General features: G+C 50.8%; 3 protein-coding genes across 3 annotated transcripts in view; 1 reads left to right on the top strand and 2 right to left on the bottom strand.

The window, feature by feature from the left end:
- The window catches only part of Ir41a (Ionotropic receptor 41a), a 170,689-nt gene that overhangs the window by 133,770 nt on the left and 15,395 nt on the right, over nt 1–21,524 (bottom strand). The gene's annotated exons all lie outside the window — the stretch shown is intronic.
- On the top strand, nt 8,305–9,687 carry LOC139354710 (fibrous sheath CABYR-binding protein-like). The gene has a single exon (XM_070998948.1). The coding sequence runs from the start codon at nt 8,305–8,307 to the stop codon at nt 9,685–9,687; it is 1,383 nt and encodes a 460-aa protein (XP_070855049.1).
- Nucleotides 14,865–15,200, bottom strand: LOC139354709 (uncharacterized). The gene has a single exon (XM_070998947.1). The coding sequence runs from the start codon at nt 15,198–15,200 to the stop codon at nt 14,865–14,867; it is 336 nt and encodes a 111-aa protein (XP_070855048.1).

The raw sequence follows: 21,524 nt of genomic DNA, 5'->3' as shown, positions 1-21,524 counted from the left end.
AATGCACCTACAACTGATAATGTTACCACTTCTTTTAAAAATAATTGTATGGCTTACTTTTTGGATGAAATGAAGTACGAAATAAACGGATGTAAGAGTGATAAAACACGATTTGCCGGTATGACTACAACCCTAAAAAATTACAACTAAAAAATTAAGAAATTAGGTAGAATGGCGTGGGAGGCGACGGCGTGAACTGGCGGCGTCGGTGGGCTGCTTCGCTGGGCTTCGGCGGTTTGCTACTGGTGCGGCGGAAAGCGTCTAAGCTGTAGGGGAGAAAACCACTCGCTACGCAAAGTGCTCCTTGACCGAAAAGTAATTACGCAAAATGATTCACTTTGCGACCGCGGTTTATTCAGTTGACTTCCAAAATCGAACTGCTTAAGTCTAAGCTCAGTTCCGCGCTCCAAAGCGCAGCGGAGACTTTACGGAGGGGAGCTGGGAACAGAGCGGGAGAGCGAAAGAGCGTGTGAGGAGTTGAATAACTCCCCACAAATAGAAGCAGCAGCAGGTGGCCGGCCGCTTACCAGATACGCGGCGAATTCGCGTAGTAACGGCGCGGCGAGGAGAACGAGAGAGTTTGGAGACCAAGGGTGGAGATCGAGAGAGTTTGGAGACCAACGAAGGAGAGCGAGAGAGTTTGGAGACCAATGAAGGAGAGCGAGAGAGATTGGAGACCAAGGATGGAGATCGAGAGAGAATGGAGACTTCGCGGGCAGAGCAAGAGTGCCGTATGCAGAAGGGAATAACGGAACTCCACTGGACTTTGGACTCTCCCGTGAACTTTGGACCGGGAGAGGAAGTGCCACATCTCGGCAGTGGAGCGGCACACAGGCGTGCCACAAGCGGCACGGGAATCAGCGGAACGGCAGCAGTGGGCGGAACATCTATGGGAAGCGGTACATAAAGGACAAGTGGGTCATCCAGGAGGCACGAACTTTGGACCCAGAGTGGAGAGATCCAGCGGGCCGTGCGCAAAAGGGAAATAACGGTGCTTGGAGGCCCTATATAAGGCCGCAGAGCGCTGGCAGCTGGATCAGTCGATCAAGAGGAGTCAAGCCTTCAAGATCAGTCAAAGTACCAAGTGAGCAATCAGTCAAGCAAGTAATCTACGAGGGAGCTACAACCAAGCGAGTCGTCGGAAGCAGCGCCGTGGGAAGCATAGAAGGAGCAAGATCGCCACGTCGAGACGTTCGGGATTAGGACATCAGGAATCTCCGAATTGAGACACAGGTGGCTGAGTTCTGAAAGGCATCACGCGGCTAAGTCAAGGCGTTTGTTTTTCTAACTTTGTCACGACCACACCCTGGCGAGTCGCCCGGCGGGTCTGTCAGAGACAAGCAAAAGAGTCCTACGACGAAGAGCCGTCAGCTTGGGGAGGAAAGTTGTCTGCGACCCAACGTACCTTGCCCGACCAAGCAGGACCTGGCGTGACGGACGAGCGGTAGATCGATTTGTGGTTTCGAAAGGCGTCAGCCTGGAGAGCCCTGCGATTACCGGCGAAGTTCCCGAGCAGCGACCGCACAGCTTCCCGAGCGCCAGAACAACGAGATACTGGCCAGAAGACAGCGCAGAGGACATCGGCAGCGACGCCAGCAGACATTTCCGGCAGCCACGTTACCATCGCCGCGCGGAGCTCATTGGGGAGCGCAGGAGCGTCGCGGACGTCACGCATTAGGGTGAAGCCGGGTGGAACGTTCGTCTGCGCTAGGCGTAAAGCGAAGTGAACCGCTAGACAGCCTCCGGGCGGCAGCCTTGACTGTCAGCGCGAACTGAGCAAGAACCTAGCGGGACCGTCCGGGACAGAGCAAGGGACAGTTTTGCCTCGAAAGGCGTCAGCCTGGAGAGCAAGGCTTGTTCACCCTAGTCTGAGAACGGTGACGCTTCCCTAAGCCCACAAGGCCGAATTCTCTGCGGGTCTAAGGCGCGACAAGCGACCCCGAGGCAACGCGTCGGCAAGCAAGCAGAGGCGGCCACTACGAGCGTCCCGAGACCCAGGATCCAGAGGAGGACGAGTCAACGCGTCGAGAAGTCAGAAGGAGGAGCACCAGCAGCCGGCGGAACCAGAACAAGGAGACACAGAAACCAGCATAGCCACACACCCGCTGTACCAATACCACGAGAATAAATCCCACTGTTACCATTTGAACACTTTGTTTTCTCACTGATCTACGGGCAATCACGTCATATAAATTTGGTGGGACGAACACACAATCTTCTGAGCTAGCCGCACGAATCCCGTAGCGAGCAGACATACAAAATCAGTTCGTTACATCTGGCGCCCAACGTGATTGTCCCAACAGTGAGAACAGCACAGTAAAAATGGGAAAGAAGTGGATTTACCGCCTCAAGAAGGAAGACTTCGCCCATGTCGCACAGAGGCACAACGTCGCCCTGGAGGGCAGGCTAGACGACATGAGGAAGGCACTATCGGAATACTACTCCGAAACAGAGAACGATCCACAACTCGTCGACATCTGGGCCGAGCTAGAGGCGACATACTACGACAGAGCCGGCCCAAGCATTACGTTAACGAACGCTGAAGGGGACAACCTGGTGGCAAGCCTGAGCGTTGACAACATACAGAAAGAGGCCCACAGGAGAGAGTCAAGCCAAGAAAAGAAAGCAGCAGCGCTGATCCCGAGACCAAGCCAGTCGGACTATGCAAAGGTCGCTAAGCAGGTCCGCGAATGGTCGTTCAGGTTCGACGGGGCGGAAAAACCATTCGAGTTCCTGGAGCAGGTAGAATGGTCCGCCAACACGTACGGTTTGGAGCTCGATATGATCCCTCGAGCGATGCCGGAGTTGCTAAAAGGAAGGGCTTTGAAATGGTTCATCGCCAACAATAAGCAGTGGAGAACTTGGGCAGAATTCATTGAAAGTTTCCACACATATTTCCTGCCAAGAGATTTCTTCACCAGGCTGGCGGACCAGGTCCGGCAAAGGAAGCAAGGCTTCAGCGAGTCGTTCAAGGACTACATGATCGACATGCAGACGATGGTGAGGCCACTTAATTACTCCGCTAAAGAGACCCTAAGGACCATCAAGGAAAACTGCACCCCTAGTCTAAGGATCTTCCTAAGGGCATACAAAGTGTCGGACCTGGACACGCTAATGATCCTAGCCGATGAGTACGAAGAACTGGAAAAGGAACGGGAAGTCTTCGCACAGGAGAACAAGTTCTCAAAGACAAAGTCGGCGTCACCAACACAGGTGACATGCAGGAGATGCGAGGAGGAAGATAACCAGGACACACGAGGAAACGACCAATGGTCACCACCACACCAAGCCAGACGACAGCAGGCAACAGACGCACCACGCGGAGGCCATTGGGCACCAGCCCCACAGCAACAGAGACAGCCAAACAATACCTTGTGGAGGCCACCAAGCAACACACAGAGGCCACAAGATGCCACCCATATCACAGACCCGCAGGAGGCCTGTCGGAAATGCGGTGGGAACGGACACTGGGCTAGAGGATGTCGTAACCAGCGGCTGCTGTTTTGCTGGATATGCGGCAAGGTGGGTGTTAGGAGCGTCGATTGCTGCCAACGATCGGGAAATGGCCAGCGATCTCAGCCGCAGAGAGGCGAGCGGGGATCGCACAATGCCACCTCTCCAAACTAACGGGCGAGCTAATCGAGGAGGAGCAGCAGTTGTCCGCAGCTGTGATGATTGGTGGGAAAAGCTACAAAGCCACAATCGACACCGGAGCAACGGCAAGCTTCGTGAGCGAAGAATTGGCGGACAATATTGCTGCTCTAGGAAAGATTACAAGGACGAGACGGCAAGTTAGGTTGGCAGATGGAAGGTGCGGCGGAATTAATGCGCAGCTCGAGGTGGAGGTCAAATTCGGCAACAAACAAGTGACCATGAGCCTGTTGATTTTACCCGGGGTAGTGGATCCATTAGTGTTGGGATGGAACTTCCTGAAACAAGTCGGAACCGAGATAAGGTGTGCTGGACACGAAATAATAATACCAGCCAGGAACCGACACAATGGATGGCTCGAGGAAAAGCTATCAGTAGCAGTCGTTCAACAAGTAAACGAGTTGGACGATACTACAGCGTTCCTGGAAACAGAGCTGGCAGACTTCAGCACAATGTCGGGAACATCGAATATGGCAGAACACCAGATCACAATGAAGGACGACAAGCCAATCAAGCAGAGATACTACCCAAAGAACCCAAAAATTCAAGGGGAAATCAACGCAAAGGTGGACGAGCTTCTCCAAATGGGGTTCATAGAGCATTCAAAGAGCCCATACAGTTCCCCCATCGTGATGGTGAAAAAGAAGACAGGCAAGTGGAGACTGTGTGTCGACTTCAGGCAGATCAACGCGAAATCAGTGAAGAATGCCTACCCAATGCCCCGCATAAACTACATCCTAGATCAACTAAGAGAAGCGCGGTACATCAGCAGTTTGGACCTGAAGGATGGATACTGGCAGATCCCACTAGAAGAAAGTAGCAGGCAATATACAGCATTTACGGTACCAGGCAAAGGTCTGTTTCAGTGGAGGGTAATGCCGTTCGGACTTCACTCGGCGTCGGCAACGTTTCAGCGAGTCTTGGACCAAGTAATTGGCCCCGAGATGTCACCTCACGCATTCGCTTACCAGGATGACATAATAGTGATCGGTCGCACGCTGGAAGAACACAAAAGAAACCTGAAGGAAGTGCTCCGGCGTCTGAAGGAGGCAAATCTGAGGCTGAATCCAGAAAAATGCCAATTCTTCAAAAAGGAGCTGTTGTACCTGGGTCACCGAGTGACTAGCGAGGGAATAGGAACAGATCCAGAAAAAGTAGCCGCCATCGCCGAACTAGAACCGCCATCGACTGTCAAAGAGCTCCGGCAATACCTAGGAGTAGCGTCGTGATACCGCCGGTTTGTACCAGATTTTTCCAGAATCGTCAAACCCCTGAACGACCTGCTGCGCAAAGGCAGTAAGTGGGAGTGGACACCAGAGCACCAGATGGCGTTTGAGGAGGTTAAGGCAAGACTCGTGGCAGATCCAGTGCTAGCATGCCCGGACTTCAGTAGAACTTTCATCCTGCAAACAGACGCCAGCGACTACGGCATCGGAGCGATACTGACCCAGGACACCGAAAAGGGCGAAAGAGTAATCTCCTACTCGAGCCGAACACTGAACGGCGCGGAGAAGAACTACTCGACAACGGAGAAGGAGTGCTTGGCGATCGTCTGGGCGATCCGGAAGCTCAGGCCATAACTGGAAGGTTACCACTTTAAGGTAGTAACCGACCACATGGCCCTGAAGTGGCTCAACAGCATCGAAAGCCCTTCAGGAAGGATCGCCAGATGGGCCCTGGAGCTACAACAGTACGACTTTGAGATAGCGTACAGAAAGGGCCAGCTAAACGTGGTGGCCGACGCATTATCAAGACAACCACTACCAGAGACGCTACGAGGAGTAAAAGAGGCATCGGCAACAATAACCTCAGGAGAGTGCAGCTGGATCAAGGACATGGGCGAAAAGATAAGGACCCAACCGCAGAAGTACCCGGACTATGTTATGGATGGTGAGACACTGTACAGAAACATACCTCACCGAGCAGGCAGTGAAGACGTCGCGTCATGGAAGATGTGCGTCCCGAAGTCACTACGAGAAACAGTGTTGAGGGAAAACCACGACGCACCGTCCGCGGGACACGTAGGAAGCCGAAGGACAATTGCACGGTTGGCAGCCCGATACTACTGGCCAGGCATGCATAGAGACGCCCGAGCCCACGTACGAAAATGCGAGATTTGCATGCGGTTTAAGCCCAATCAGATGCAGGCGGCTGGGAAGATGTTGACCCAAGTGCCGGAGGAACCATGGGCCACGGTATGTGCAGACTTCGTTGGACCCCTACCAAGATCTAAGCACGGGAATCAAATGCTGCTGGTCATGATAGACAGGTTTTCGAAATGGACGGAACTGGTGCCCCTACGCAGTGCGACGGCAGAGTCGCTCAAAAAGGCATTTAGGGAGCGCATAATCGCAAGGTACGGGGTCCCGAAGGTGGTCATAACGGACAATGGAGTACAGTTTGCAAGCCGCATATTTAAAAATTTCCTGGCTGAGATGGGTATCAGTCAACAATTCACCGCGCCATACACACCACAAGAGAATCCAACCGAACGAGCAAACAGAACGGTCAAGACCATGATTGCCCAGTTCGCAGGGCAGGACCAGAGAAACTGGGACGAGAAGTGGCCGGAGATTATGCTAGCAGTGAACACGAGCACATCGGAATCCACTGGCCATACACCGGCGTTTCTTACCCAGGGAAGGGAACCACATCTACCCAGCAGCCTATATGATAAGGAAACCCTAGGCACTGGATGAGCTACGGAGACCCCTGAGGAAAATGCCAACAAACTAAAAGAGGTATTCGAGATCGTGCGGCGAAATATGGAAAAGGCGTCCCAGGACCAAGCCAGACACTACAATCTGAGAAGGAGGCAATGGTCACCAGCGGTGGGCGACATAGTGTGGGCCAAGGAACATCACCTGTCCAAAGCGGCCGAAGGATTCGCCGCAAAACTAGCCCCGAGGTACGATGGCCCTTACCAGGTGGTAGATTTCGTCTCTCCAGTGATCTGCAAAATTCGCCACACACAGTCAAAAAAAAGAAAGGACAGTTCACGTTGGCGAGCTCAAGCAACAACAAAACGAGCAGACAGCAGAAACGTCAGGTACGAGGCGACAGGATTAGGCGTCAGGCCGAAGCGAGAGTCACCAATACGCCACACGGAAAGGACAGTCAGCGTAGCACAAGGACATGGAGAAGGATTTCACGTTGATCCAGACTGCGAGGCTACAGGATTATGCGTCAGGCCTAAGCGAGAGTCATCCACAAGCCACGCAGAAAGATCAACCATAAGGATAGGTCGCAAGGACATGGATAAGGATTTCACGTCGATCCAGACTGCGAGGCTACAGGATTATGCGTCAGGCCTAAGCGAGAGTCATCCACAAGCCACGCAGAAAGATCAACCATAAGGATAGGTCGCAAGGACATGGATAAGGATTTCACGTTGATCCAGTCTACAAGGCATCAGGATTCAGCGTCAGGCCTAAGCGAGAGTCATCCACACGCCACGCAGAAAGGACAATTACAAGGATAGGTCACAAGGACATGGATAAGGATGAATGGGGATCCAACCGCGAGGCATCAGGATTCAGCGTCAGGCCTAAGCGAGAGTCATCCACACGCCACGCAGAAAGGACAATTACAAGGATAGGTCACAAGGACGTGGATAAGGATGGATGGGGATCCAACCACAAGGCATCAGGATTCAGCGTCAGGCCTAAGCAAGAGTCATCCACACGCCACGCAGAAAGGATAATTACAAGGATAGGTCACAAGGACGTGGATAAGGATGGATGGGGATCCAACCGCAAGGCATCAGGATTCAGCGTCGGGCAGTGGCCAGAGTCATCCGCGTTTACGCCAGGCAGAAGGGACACTTACGAGGACGACACAAAGACACGGGTAACATGTAGGGATCCAACCGCAAGGCATCAGGATTCAGCGTCGGGCAGTTGCCAGAGTCGTCCGGGTTTAGGCCAAGCGGGAAGGAAACGGACAAGGTCGACAAAACAGTAGCGAAAGCACATCACGTACCCAAAGGACCCCGAAGGATACCCTAAGTGTGACCGAAATATACCCAAAGAACACCCCAACAACACCTCTAAAGGATACCCAAAGGACACCCGAAGGATACCCTAAGTGTGCCCAAACTATACCCGAAGGATACCCTAAGTGTTCCCAAACTATACCCGAAGGACGCCCCAACAATACCTCTAAGTGTACCCAAAGGACACCCAAAGGATACACTAGGGATAGCCCAACGATCCCCAAGGATACCTAAGGATACCCCAATAGGACTCGAAAGACACCTCAAGGATACCCCAATAATAACCCAAGGACACCAAGGATACCAACCAGGAACGCCCCGAAGCAAGGTGTAGGCCCAAGGACAACTTCCAAGAATACTCACCAAAGGTGATCAAGTCAATTACGGAACCGGGAGGTACAACGCACCGCAGCATCCAGAGGGCCACGGTGATCTGAGGGAATACAACATGTGGTTTACGAAGAAAGGGGGAAGACGGTACAGCAAAGAGAGCTGTACCGTAAGAGAGCGAGCGCCCAAAGAAAGGACATAACGGTATCGGGCAAAAGGAAGGCGCGCAACCGAGGTTTCATGTATGGGGAGCCTGGCGACGGTCGAGCACTAAAATTCAGAACATCATCATGAGCACACGCGTCACCAGAGCCGAAACACGCAGGAGGATGGCGGCCCTCCAGGAACCTCGCCCGGGGCAAGGATGGTCGGAGACCCGGCCTACCCGAGCTCCGCGGCGGGCCCTGGAGCGGACTCGAGGCGAGGACTCCGCACCGGAACCCACGGTGAGCGACGACAGCGACGTGGAGGTGATCGGCGATCCCGCCGTCGAGGAGAGAGAGTGGCGACTCCGGAAGGCGGCGGCGGGCGGTCGCATACCGCGCGGGACGACGGACGTCGGAGGAGAGGAACTCCCGAGGAGCCACTCGGAGGCGGTCTGTCGGGCCACCGAGGAGTCTCGGAAGCGGTTCCGAGACCGGGAGCCGTCGGACGAGGAGCAGCAACGGTCGACGGAGGAGGAGGCGAGAAGGCAGGCGCGGCTGCGGCAGGACCACGAGGCGGCGGCGGCGCGGTGGCATGCCCGCTTGCGAGAGGCGGAAGAAGAAGAGCGGCGGCTGTGGGAGGCACAGGTGGAGGACGCGTGGGAGGTGCCACTCACCCCCAGATACGCGGCCGAGGAACGCAGCCCGAGGGACGAGGACGAGGACGAACCACGCGCGCCATCCCCTCCGCGGTGGTTACCCGAGGTGCCACCCACTCCCCGCTACGAGGGGGAGTGGCTCACGGACGGCGACGATGGAGCACCGTTGGCCACGCCGCCGTGGAGGCCGGCCCGGCCACCCACGCCGCGATACGCGGAGCCACGACGACCTGAGGAGCAGACGCCGAGCGAGGAGTCGACCGCGCAGCCGATGCCGCAACCGGAGGAGGAGGACGTCCACCAGGCAAGGGCGGACGAGCCGTCGGTGGTGCGGACGGAGGTGCCGGCCGCGCACGTGAGCCACAGCACACGGGCGTTCGAGGCCGAGGGTATGCGGTGGCGGCAGCAGACGGTGACGTGGACGTGGCCCGAGGGGCCCGCGACAGGACCGACGACGGAGGTGCCCAGGATATGGGAGGAAGGGGCACCGAAGGTGAACCCTCGAGACCCCCGGACGAGGAGCCGACAGGATGCATGGGTCCCGCCGACACCAAGCACGGGCCCGCCAACACTGGCGACGACGGCAACGACGGGGGAGGCGGAGTCACCGGAGAAAGGACCATGGGTGTGGCACGAGCCACCGGCCACCCAAAGGCCTCCACTACAACGACAAAATTCGACGCCCGGATCAACGCGCCCGCGGCCGCAGTTCATGCGGCAGGTATCGGCGCCGGAGGAAGGCGGTTGGCGCGAGGTCGCCAGGAGCGAGTGGCCGGCGGGCATTGAGGAAGCACCCGCGGTCGCGACGGCACGGCGGAAGGGCGGCAGGCGGTGCGTCCTGGTCTGCGATGGCGGGAGGAGATACCGGGTGAGGCTCGGAGTCGCGGGCATCCGGGTTTTCGCACAATAAATGAAAAAAATCACAAAACAACACAAGGGTTTTCCAAAACAACAAGAGAAGGGGTACGGGGCCCAGAGTTTGATTGGGGTGGCTGGAAGAAGAACGGGGCATGCATGGGCCACTCCAGCAACCTGTAAGTCGAATGGTCTTAGTCCAGGAAGAAGAAATGAACGCCAATTACTTACCTGCTGTCCCGGTTGCAAAGTGAATGCGAAGTCCTCTCCGCACCCGCTCTCGAGAGCTGCCAAAATGGAGTCCGATGCAGCCGATAGAGGACGAGTGAAGGGCGAGAGAGGACGAAAGGAGAGAGAAGGATAAGATGAGAAGGAGTAGAGGAAATGTAAAAGGAACTTACCCATGAAAAATTGCAAAATCACCACGAGCCAGGGAAGGGGGCGCCTCGATAGGCGATCGATTGGCACTGGACGATAGTGCGATCGATGTGCACACGACAATGGAAATATCGGCCAAGGTGGAGATATCGCAAACGAGCAGGTGGCAACGCCGCACCGTCGGTATCGATATGCGAATAAATATCGATCACGCACGAATGGTGTGACCAGGCGGAGGAGACACGGAATGGAGTGAGACGCAGCAATGAGCAGCGAGCTGGGGATCGATAGCCCAGGAGTATCGATGTCCCAGTAGGAACACAGGAAATATCGGCGCGGGAGATTTAAAGTTGCTACGAGGAGGATGACCCCCGCTGTAGGAACTCAAGGGTGTTAAGAGCGTCGAGGGAGCATCGAGGGAGCAACGAGGGAGCGCCGCGGGAATCACAAGGACTCAAAGGCTAGGATAAGCAAGGAAACGCCGGAGAGTAGGAACCAGTCTTAAATGTTTCCCGAAGTAAGGGGGGAATGTGAGGAGTTGAATAACTCCCCACAAATAGAAGCAGCAGCAGGTGGCCGGCCGCTTACCAGATACGCGGCGAATTCGCGTAGTAACGGCGCGGCGGGGAGAACGAGAGAGTTTGGAGACCAATGAAGGAGAACGAGAGAGTTTGGAGACCAAGGGTGGAGATCGAGAGAGTTTGGAGACCAACGAAGGAGAGCGAGAGAGATTGGAGACCAAGGATGGAGATCGAGAGAGAATGGAGACTTCGCGGGCAGAGCAAGAGTGCCGTATGCAGAAGGGAATAACGGAACTCCACTGGACTTTGGACTCTCCCGTGAACTTTGGACCGGGAGAGGAAGTGCCACATCTCGGCAGTGGAGCGGCACACAGGCGTGCCACAAGCGGCACGGGAATCAGCGGAACGGCAGCAGTGGGCGGAACATCTATGGGAAGCGGTACATAAAGGACAAGTGGGTCATCCAGGAGGCACGAACTTTGGACCCAGAGTGGAGAGATCCAGCGGGCCGTGCGCAAAAGGGAAATAACGGTGCTTGGAGGCCCTATATAAGGCCGCAGAGCGCTGGCAGCTGGATCAGTCGATCAAGAGGAGTCAAGCCTTCAAGATCAGTCAAAGTACCAAGTGAGCAATCAGTCAAGCAAGTAATCTACGAGGGAGCTACAACCAAGCGAGTCGTCGGAAGCAGCGCCGTGGGAAGCATAGAAGGAGCAAGATCGCCACGTCGAGACGTTCGGGATTAGGACATCAGGAATCTCCGAATTGAGACACAGGTGGCTGAGTTCTGAAAGGCATCACGCGGCTAAGTCAAGGCGTTTGTTTTTCTAACTTTGTCACGACCACACCCTGGCGAGTCGCCCGGCGGGTCTGTCAGAGACAAGCAAAAGAGTCCTACGACGAAGAGCCGTCAGCTTGGGGAGGAAAGTTGTCTGCGACCCAACGTACCTTGCCCGACCAAGCAGGACCTGGCGTGACGGACGAGCGGTAGATCGATTTGTGGTTTCGAAAGGCGTCAGCCTGGAGAGCCCTGCGATTACCGGCGAAGTTCCCGAGCAGCGACCGCACAGCTTCCCGAGCGCCAGAACAACGAGATACTGGCCAGAAGACAGCGCAGAGGACATCGGCAGCGACGCCAGCAGACATTTCCGGCAGCCACGTTACCATCGCCGCGCGGAGCTCATTGGGGAGCGCAGGAGCGTCGCGGACGTCACGCATTAGGGTGAAGCCGGGTGGAACGTTCGTCTGCGCTAGGCGTAAAGCGAAGTGAACCGCTAGACAGCCTCCGGGCGGCAGCCTTGACTGTCAGCGCGAACTGAGCAAGAACCTAGCGGGACCGTCCGGGACAGAGCAAGGGACAGTATTGCCTCGAAAGGCGTCAGCCTGGAGAGCAAGGCTTGTTCACCCTAGTCTGAGAACGGTGACGCTTCCCTAAGCCCACAAGGCCGAATTCTCTGCGGGTCTAAGGCGCGACAAGCGACCCCGAGGCAACGCGTCGGCAAGCAAGCAGAGGCGGCCACTACGAGCGTCCCGAGACCCAGGATCCAGAGGAGGACGAGTCAACGCGTCGAGAAGTCAGAAGGAGGAGCACCAGCAGCCGGCGGAACCAGAACAAGGAGACACAGAAACCAGCATAGCCACACACCCGCTGTACCAATACCACGAGAATAAATCCCACTGTTACCATTTGAACACTTTGTTTTCTCACTGATCTACGGGCAATCACGTCATATAATTTTGGTGGGACGAACACACAATCTTCTGAGCTAGCCGCACGAATCCCGTAGCGAGCAGACATACAAAATCAGTTCGTTACAAGCGGGAGAGCGAGAAAGCGGGAGAGCGATAGAGCGGTGCAGTTGGATAGCGGAGCCGGGGTCCAGATTCGCCGGACTGTGGGCCTGAACATTCCGCCCCCCTCGCAATCACTAGCGTTGAAAAAAGAGATGGAACCCCGGCCAGTCGCCTACGCCTTAAGCCTGCGTACAGGCGCCGGTGAGGATCCACCCAAACACCGTCTTCTGGGCTACTGGCAGTCCCTCGTTGATCATGTGGAAGCCCGGCTGTATCACCTTCGGGTAAACTTCCGCGCCCAGGATTAAAGAAATGGTGGCGGGTCGATGGAACCTCTCATCCGCGAGCGGTAGCTCCCTCAACTTCTTTACTATGCTCTCACTGAGCGCATGGATGGGGGTGCGGATGCGCACGTTCGGCTCGATCGTGAGGACCACCTCCAGTTTGATGGCCTCGTCGACCTTCGACCGAATCGTCGCCGTGCAGATGCTCTCATCGCCCACGTTTGTTGTCGGCAAACGAAACGCGGCGGCCAGGGATGCATCGATGGAGCTTGTCGGGGTGCACGGATCGATGAGTGCGGCGGTGTCGAACGTCTTCTCGCCGGTCTCGACGATCACCAAAGCAGTCGGGAAGACGTTGACGCTATGACGTTGGAGAAGTGTCGTGAGCGATGGAGCTGGTGTCGAGGATGCTGAGCGTGGTGGAGGGGCAAGCGTTTGGCGAGTTGGCGGATCATGCCGCGGGCTGTTGCTTGGAGCCGGATTGCCATCGGCTCCCGGTGACTTCCGAGTCGCCACTCATTTGAGGGAAAATTGTCATCCTTAATGACGACTAGATCACCGACACGCAGATTTTCTGTGGGGACTTGCCACTTGTTGCGCTTGTGGAGCTCCTTAAGGTACTCATCCTTCCATCGAGTGCGGAATTGTTGATGGAGAGACATTAAGTGCTGCCACCGGTTCAGAATGGACTTGGATTTGCCCTTTACTTCAGGTTCCACTATGGAAAGAAGAGGTCCACCAATAGGAAAGTGCGCTTAGAGATCAGTTGGATCCTCGGACATGGGAGACAGCGGTCTGAAATTCAGACAAACTTCGATTCTCGCTAGGAGGGTGGACAGCTTCCGTGTAGTGGTGGACTTGTAAAACAAGGTCTTGAAGGTCTTGACACCAGCTTCCCATAGGCCGCCCATATAGGGTGCCCCAGGAGGAATGAATTGCGAGGTGAGCTGCTGATGACTATACGCATCGGTCACAGACTCCTTAACGGCTTGCAGGAAGTCTCGGGAAAGCACGGTGGAAGCGCCGGACTGGACTTGGCGAGGACACCCTCTTCTAGATACGAAACGAGCGAAAGCGGCAAGAAACTTTTCAGTCGTTAAGTCGGATGTAGGCTCTAGATGGATGGCTTTTGTAGGAAAACAAAGGAAAACCAACACATACCCTTTTGAAGTGAGACAAGCTCTTCCGGTATAATTTTGTACATCAAACGGGCCGGCGTAGTCCATCCCTGTGTACGTGAACGGACGGGAAAAGCTTCCCATCATGTGGACTTGCAATCTCTTTTTGCGGATAACGCAGACCATGCAGGAGTTAACCACTGCCTTCACCAAGTTCATTATTCTCGGAACCCAGTATCTAGACCGGGTGAGATGCATCACCAACTGATTACCACCATATAACGAAATGAGATGCGTGAATTTTACCAGAAGCCGCGAGAGTGCACATTCGTACGGTAGAATTATAGGATGTCGTTCATCATACCGCAAACTGTCGGAGGCCGTTACGCGACCGCATGCCCTGATTAGCCCTTTCTTGTCTAGAAAGGGGTTCAGGGAGAGAATCTAATTTGCCACGGCCACAGGACGCTCTGACTCAAACAGCGGTATTCTTCAGAAAAATACCTGCGCTGAGTGCAAATTGTTATGAGCTGTTCCGCGGCGGAGGAATGGCCCACCTCTACGCGCGCATTGATCGCAGCACCGTATACCTTTTCCGAGGCGTCACAGAATCCATGATGCTCTACGTGGAACTCTGGACGGAAGGAAACCCATCTGGGTATTCTGACCTGGTCTAGGATCGAATAGCTCTGGAGAAAGCTGTTCCACCTTTGGCACAGCTCAATTGGAAGTTTATCGTCCTGAATAAAGATTTTGGCACACACAACAAATGGAGCGAGCCAGCCTGCTGGATCAAACAGCTTGGCAATTTGAGAAAGGACTTGGCGTTTCGTGTGGGAGATTTCCGTTGATAAATCTGGTGGGACGAAAAAGAACTCATCGGACGTCGCCTTCCATCTCGATCTCGAGGAAGTCGGTTGTCAGAAGATGATCGCTTTGGATATAAGCAAATATTTCTTTGTGGTTGGAGGTCCATTTTCTCAATGGAAATCCCGCGGAATCTAGAGCACTTTGTTGCTCGCGAACAATGAACTTAGCGTCCTCTGCGAAGTCAGCTCCCGAAATGTCATCGTCTACATACATATGATTTCGAATGACGTTGCTCGCTCTTGGATGGCTGAGCTGCAGGTCAGTTGCCAGCTATTGCCGGACTCGAATGACCAGGAATGGCGCACAATTGACTCCAAAAGTAACCGTGTGTAATTCGAAATCTCGAATATGTCCTTCGCTGTTGCGGAATAAGATGCGCTGGAACGGGGAATGCTTCGGATCTACCCATACATGCCGATACATTTTCTCGATATCGACACTGCAGACGTATCGGAAATATCGCCACTTCAGGATCTGGATAGTTATATCGGACTGTAAGACTGGGCCAGCATGAAGGATATCATTTAAGCTGACCCCATTGTTTGAAGGGCTGGAGGCATTGAAAACCACACGCAGCTTGGTGGTTGTACTTTCCGGATTGAGCATGGCATGACGCGGAAAGTAATAACTGGCAGAATTGTGGGTAGGACAGGACGGACTTCTTTCATGTGATGGAGGTCGAGATACTCTTGAATCACGCAGTCGTATTTGGTTTTGAGCTGACTGTCCCCCTTTAGGCGCTGCTCAGTTCTTAGGAACTGCGACAACGCGAAGGATCTGGAGTGACCGAGGGTGGGTTTTACATTTTCAGGATCACGAAACGGAAGACTTACGACATACCTGCCGTTATCGTCTCTCGTAGTCGTCCGGAGAAAATGTTCCTCACAGGTCAAATCGGAAGATTTTGTCACTTTTACTGGCAGATCCTCCACCTCCCATAATTTGGCGAGAAGCCTATCCTGGGACGTGTCGACCGTGTGGGAGATTAGCGTGGAAAAAACGGAAATCTGATTTTCCCTTGGAGCAGGAACGGGTCCTGTTTGAATCCACCCGAATGGTTTCTTGACCGAGGAGAAAGCCACAAATGTTCGACCGGGTGCCGCTTAGGAGAATGGTTGGCAGTACGTCGGCCCCGAGCAGAATATCTATCTCTGCGCTTTCGTAGAATTTTGGATCCGCTAGTGGCAGTTCGGGAAGATCCCGTAGAAACTGTTGCGGAATCGGACAAGATGGGAGGTTTCGAGCAAATTGAGGAATAACATAGGCCGTCGTGATTATTTGCAAGCCTGGTCGGAGAACGGATGGTAAACTGACAGAGCTTTTTGGATTCAGCGGATACTGTCTGGTTTAAGCCTGATACTTGGGCTCGGATTACCTGGTGAGGCAACTTAATTAATTTGAATCTAGCAAGGCACGAGCTTTAAAATTCGACCCCAGGTGGCATATGTCAGTTATGGCGGTGCCCAGCAAGACGTATCTATACCCCGTCGCGAAGTAATTTTGGACTGTAGAGTCCGAGGACCCGGAAGCGTTGGTAACTGGTATTTGGTCTTGATCTGGGTCTTGGGGAGGGATTCGAAGGCGATTGGGAGGAGTTGCCTCTGTGTAGAAAGGCATGATGGCGGCCGCGGCACGTAAAGCATCTATGAGTGCTTTCACAATCACGCAGCTGATGCCCTCGTGCGAAGCAGTTCAGACACAGCTGCTTCCTCTTTATATATGCCGACCGCTCGTCGACCGTCATCTGGAGAAACCGCGGACAGGATAGTTTTCCTTCTTACAAAGGTCACATCCTTTTGGCTTGGGTGCTACCCTTGTCTCGTAAGAAATTATTCTTCGAGACTCTGCCGTGGGGGCGGATGTTTTTGGCAGAGATTGACTCGAGCCTGACGGCCGTACGTCGTCTATGGCTTCTAAGGTCCGGTGACGCTCCGTTAAGGAAGGCGTTCAACTCTTGCCACGTCGGAACCTTGTTGTGCAGGGACTGTTCCCACAAGAATAGCGTGAGCTTAGGAAGTTTGGAGGAGCACATGTACAATAAGAGGCAATTCCAATTTTCGGTTTTAATTCCGGACATTTCTAAAGCCGTGAGGCAACCCTCGATGGTGCGTTGAAGTTCACGGATAGCTGACCCAGATTCCTGACTTACGGACTGCACATTGAAAAGTATTTTTATTTGGCTATTTACAAACAACCGCTTGTTTTCGAAACGCTCAGTCAGGTTAGCCAAGGCTGAGCGAAAGCCATCATTAGTAAGGGGGGAGTTCGACACAATAGAGTGTGTTCATCGCCACTTGTTTTGGCATTTAGGTGAAACAGTTTTTCGACTGGCGTCAGCCTTGGATTGTTTATATAAATGGCCGTAAACAGATCCCTAAAGGTCGGCCACCGCAGATAATATCCAGTGAAAACCTCGGCATCGCACGGAGGCAGCCGACATCCAGAGGAAATGTGAGTCTGGGTAGGAACAGCTTGAACTTGGGGAGCCTGGGCTTTCATATCCGCGCTCTGAGCACCACATCTCTCGTAAACTGAATAGCAGTAGCCGTATTTAGCTTTGAGAATTGGCAAACTATCAGCTGCACTGCCTCCGGCTTCTGCCGGATCAGAATCTGCTCGCCTTTGTTTATGTCGGATAAATAGGAAACCTGGCCTACTTCTAGAACAGTGGAACGAGGTGTCGACAAAAAAGTGTGGTGGATCGGAGAAATATAAATTGGAGCAAGAACCGACCTAGTTTACTTTGCGGAAGTAATCCCAATGATACGGATTAGGAACGGTGAGTAAGGATTTCGAATATCACCCGTGGGGAAAAAATATTATAAAATTTAACCATTTTGGTATATGTATATTGTAGTTCGGATCAAGTTTGTTATTTTTTTAGTGCTGGTATTTCTTGCATTTGAAATAAATTGAAAGGGAAGAAATACCAAATATGTGTTAACATGTAGACGGAGGATGCTATGCATGCGGTGGAGTGCTGGTACTATCTTCCCTGGATAAAATAAATTTTACGGAGTAAAAACCAAATACCGAAAAGCATACCAAAATGTTTGATAGTTGTTAAAGAAAACACAGTGAGCAAAAAAAATTTTCGCGTCGGTTGGTGTAATTTTTTTTTTATTATTTTTGACCAGATGTTCGACGGAAAACTTTAATTGGTCGGAACGGGATGGTGGAATTTAAATTATATTTGAATGTATGTAGGTTTGTGTGTATGTAGATATTGATATGTATGTATAAAGATATGGATATGTATGTAGATATTTGTATGTATGTAGATATGTGTATGTATGTAAAGTTCGCAGGTTTTAAATTTATTAAATTATTATTGCCAGCGGGGTATGTGTTGTGGTGGACGTTTTCGATTTATTTGTATGTGGACTGTATTTGGAAAAACGAAAAAATATGTGCAAGTCTTTTAGCGGCTGCGGATATACAGTGAGAAAATCTTGGAAAGTGTTGTGGGCGTGAATTAGCAGAACACTATAATTTTCACTGTATGCTTGGCTTATATTGCGCAATATTTTTTCTAAGCTTGGAGTTTTTTTCTCGATTTTATATAAGTGTATGTATGGATGAGCGGCCAAATGCAAATATAAAAGGAGTCGGAAAAATTGGCAATATCGCCGCACGTAGCAAAAGGAAAAGGACTTGGATTTTGGACAAATCGTACAGAAAGTAAATTAATAAATTAATAAATTAATAAGACGAAAAAAGGCTCGACTTTTTGTTTTTAGGTAAATCTGTATCTGTAGTAAATTTAAAATACAATGCGTTTGGAACATTGTTGAGCTCTTAGAAGAAGGCAGTTTACCTGTAATCTACGAGAGCGAATATTACTATTGAGTACCAGCCTTTGTAGTTGTGGTGATCGATCGATGTGACAACCATCTACACATTATACATTGCTAAGACTATGAACTGATTTAATGAATTTATGTCTTACCAAATGCACCTAGACACTGGAGAAATCCGATTGCTTCGAATCCTTTGACACACTCGTCCACTTTTTCTGGAGTAAAATAGTCCGGTGACATGAACTCGCTGGCAAACTCAAAAATGTGTGCCCGGCAAAATTGGTGGAGAAAAGGTACTCTTCTCCATATGAAAGCACTCTTTGAAGAACTCGTCGTTGTTTTCCGGTATATCCTTATCCCAAAATGTCCGTATCGCTTCTGTTTAATATAAATCGCATTCTTTAATAGTGGCATTTGTTCTTTTGCAGAAAAAATGCTTTCGTACAGATCAAATTCGTCGTCATTCCACTCCTATGAATTGGCTGCCAATAAAAGCTGAATCAACTTCAGATTTTTCTGTTGTACAACAGCCAAAATAGTTGGTAAATTGTTCATTTTGGTCTGGCAAATTAACTTTAACAATTTTTGCTTGTGTTTTTATTAGCCACAGCTGATCTGACAGCTCTTGTCGGATGGTAGACGGTCCAGTGGGAATCGGAGTTTCGTGAAGGGGGTATTAGCTCAGTTCCGCACTCCAAAGCGCAGAGGAGACTTCACGGAAGGGAGCTGGGAACAGAGCGGGAGAGCGAGAGAAGGGTGCAGTTGGAAAGCGAGGCCGGGGTCCAGATTCGCCGGACAGTGGGCATAAACATATATTATTAGAAGAAGTATAAGCCTACCAATCGCATTCCGGAGTTGGGATTCATATGTTAACCCCAAATTGGGGTATGGTAGACAATACAGCTGGAATGTGAAATTGTCGGCTAACCGCGAAAAACGAAGATGTACAATAATTGGATTTACACTAAATGGAGAACTTATCACAAATAATTTATCAAACTTGAAAGATCACTTTAATTCTGAGTCATATCCATATGATAATCTGAATGTCGATTTTAGTAAGAATCAGTATGCTCACCCATATGAAATGTATACAAGATTTTAATCTAGTAACTATAGTCGCCCCTATGGTTGATCTCTCATATCAAAACGAATCAGTGAAAACTGGTCCTATTGATGTGAGAATTTCAATAGAACTGGAGACACCAAGTCATAAAAAACTCCAGCTTACTGTCTCCTCATACATGACAGTTTAGTTGAATATAATTCATTGAACGGACTTATACAACGAGTTCTTTAACATTAGAAAAATGTTGAAAGATACTGTTTCGATTGATGTTCAAGGTTACTTTGATAATAATAATAATTTTATTCTAAAGGAAATTGGAATTGTATTCGAAAAAAATCCAAACTTGAATAATAGTTATACCCGTTACTCGTAGAGTAAAAGGGTATACTAGATTCGTCGGAAAGTATGTAACAGGCAGAAGGAAGCGTTTCCGACCCCATAAAGTATATATATTCTTGATCAGGATCACTAGCCGAGTCGATCTAGCCATGTCCGTCTGTCCGTCTGTCCGTCTGTCCGTCTGACCGTCTGTCCGTCTGTCCGTCTGTCTGTCCGGATGAACGCTGAGATCTCGGAAACTATGAGAGTTAGGCTATTCAGATTTGGCGTACAGATTCCTGAGCTTCTTACGCAGCGCAAGTTTGTTTCAGTAGACTGCCACGCCCACTCTAACGCCCACAAACCGCCCAAAACTGAAACTCCTACAGTTTTGATGCTAGATAGAAAATTTTAACTGAAATGTATTGTTCTCACCAATACCTATCGATTGACCTAAAAAAAAATTTGCCACGCCCACTCTAACGCCCATAACGCTTAAATCTGTCTACCGCCGTTAGGTGGCGCATTTTAATTTCGCTTTGCTGCTTGCATATCTCCATTTCCCTTTGAGTAACGGGTATCTGATAGTCGAGGTAATCGACTATAGCGTTCTTCCTTGTTTTTAATAGAACCACCAAATGATTTTACTTTGCTAAATACCAAATCACGAAAGACTGCAATTTGGTAAACCAATATACATCACAACATTTTTTGGAACGATGGAGAAAACAGTTTTCCACAAATTCGAAAGTATCTAAGGACAATTACAAGCGGAAAACAAATTACTTGGTAAGGTGTGGAAAAGAAATGATTTCTACGTTTTTTGGGAGACGTCAGCTCATTAATATCGAGGAAATGGGCTTTCCGTCATTAAACAGGTTTAAAGAAAAGTGGTTTCCCTTTTGTGAAACACACCTTAAGGGCGGGGTTTGTGCTCTTAACAATGCATACGTTATTTTGACATTTTTTAAAAGTAGCTCCAAAACAATAAAAAAAACTTATATATTTTGTGTATTTGTAAAGTTGAGACTAGATGTGCAAGGACCTTCAAGAAAACAAAATTAAACAAATGAAATTTCATGAGGAAATTTACCAATTTATTGAACAATTTAAAGGACAGATAATTGATCAGCAGTTTTAATACCTTCTAAACATAAAAACTGTATTTATGAACCGAGGTGGACATGATCTCAAAACTACGAATTATAGTGAACACTTTACATTTTGTAATCCAGAAATGACGTCGGAAACGTGCGCCTGCTTCTTCTATGCAAATACCCGGAATGAAAGCAGAAAATCAATTTCTATATATAATAAAACATGTTCTCAATACCAAAATAAATGAAAATAAACTTTTGACTTTTTATTTCGAGTCAAAATTACAGGTACTGAGAATGAAAAATATTTCATTCATTGAGATATGTCGGCTACTTGCGAGTGGTTTCGCGGTCGTGATTTCAACCTCTATTATGGCACGTAATAGAGCTAGCAGTCAGCCGTGAGGTCGTTGGCGTGATCTTGTCAATGAGCGTGCGCCTACAGGCTTGTGCATGTGTCCCTTTTATTGCGCCTGTCAATGAGCGTGTCAGGTAATGGACAGGTGCGCATCTTCGAGTAGCTCTTGCTTCCCTTTTATGACATGTTTATGACCCATTTGTGGAAAGGCGAGAATCTTAGACAATTTATCAGTTAAACGTTCTGGGGCGGAAACAAAAATGAGTGTTTGAAAATATTCCACATCTG

This window comes from Drosophila suzukii, unplaced genomic scaffold (assembly GCF_043229965.1).
Source record: "Drosophila suzukii unplaced genomic scaffold, CBGP_Dsuzu_IsoJpt1.0 scf_14, whole genome shotgun sequence".
Lineage (NCBI taxonomy): Eukaryota > Metazoa > Arthropoda > Insecta > Diptera > Drosophilidae > Drosophila > Drosophila suzukii.
The sequence above is the reverse complement of the archived record's forward strand: the minus strand, read 5'-3'. Positions and strand labels throughout refer to the sequence as shown.

Coding starts and splice junctions, on each gene's coding strand:
- LOC139354710 (XM_070998948.1), top strand. CDS start 8,305: ATGGCGGCCCTCCAGGAACCTCGCCCGGGGCAAGGATGGTCGGAGACC.
- LOC139354709 (XM_070998947.1), bottom strand. CDS start 15,200: ATGCTCAATCCGGAAAGTACAACCACCAAGCTGCGTGTGGTTTTCAAT.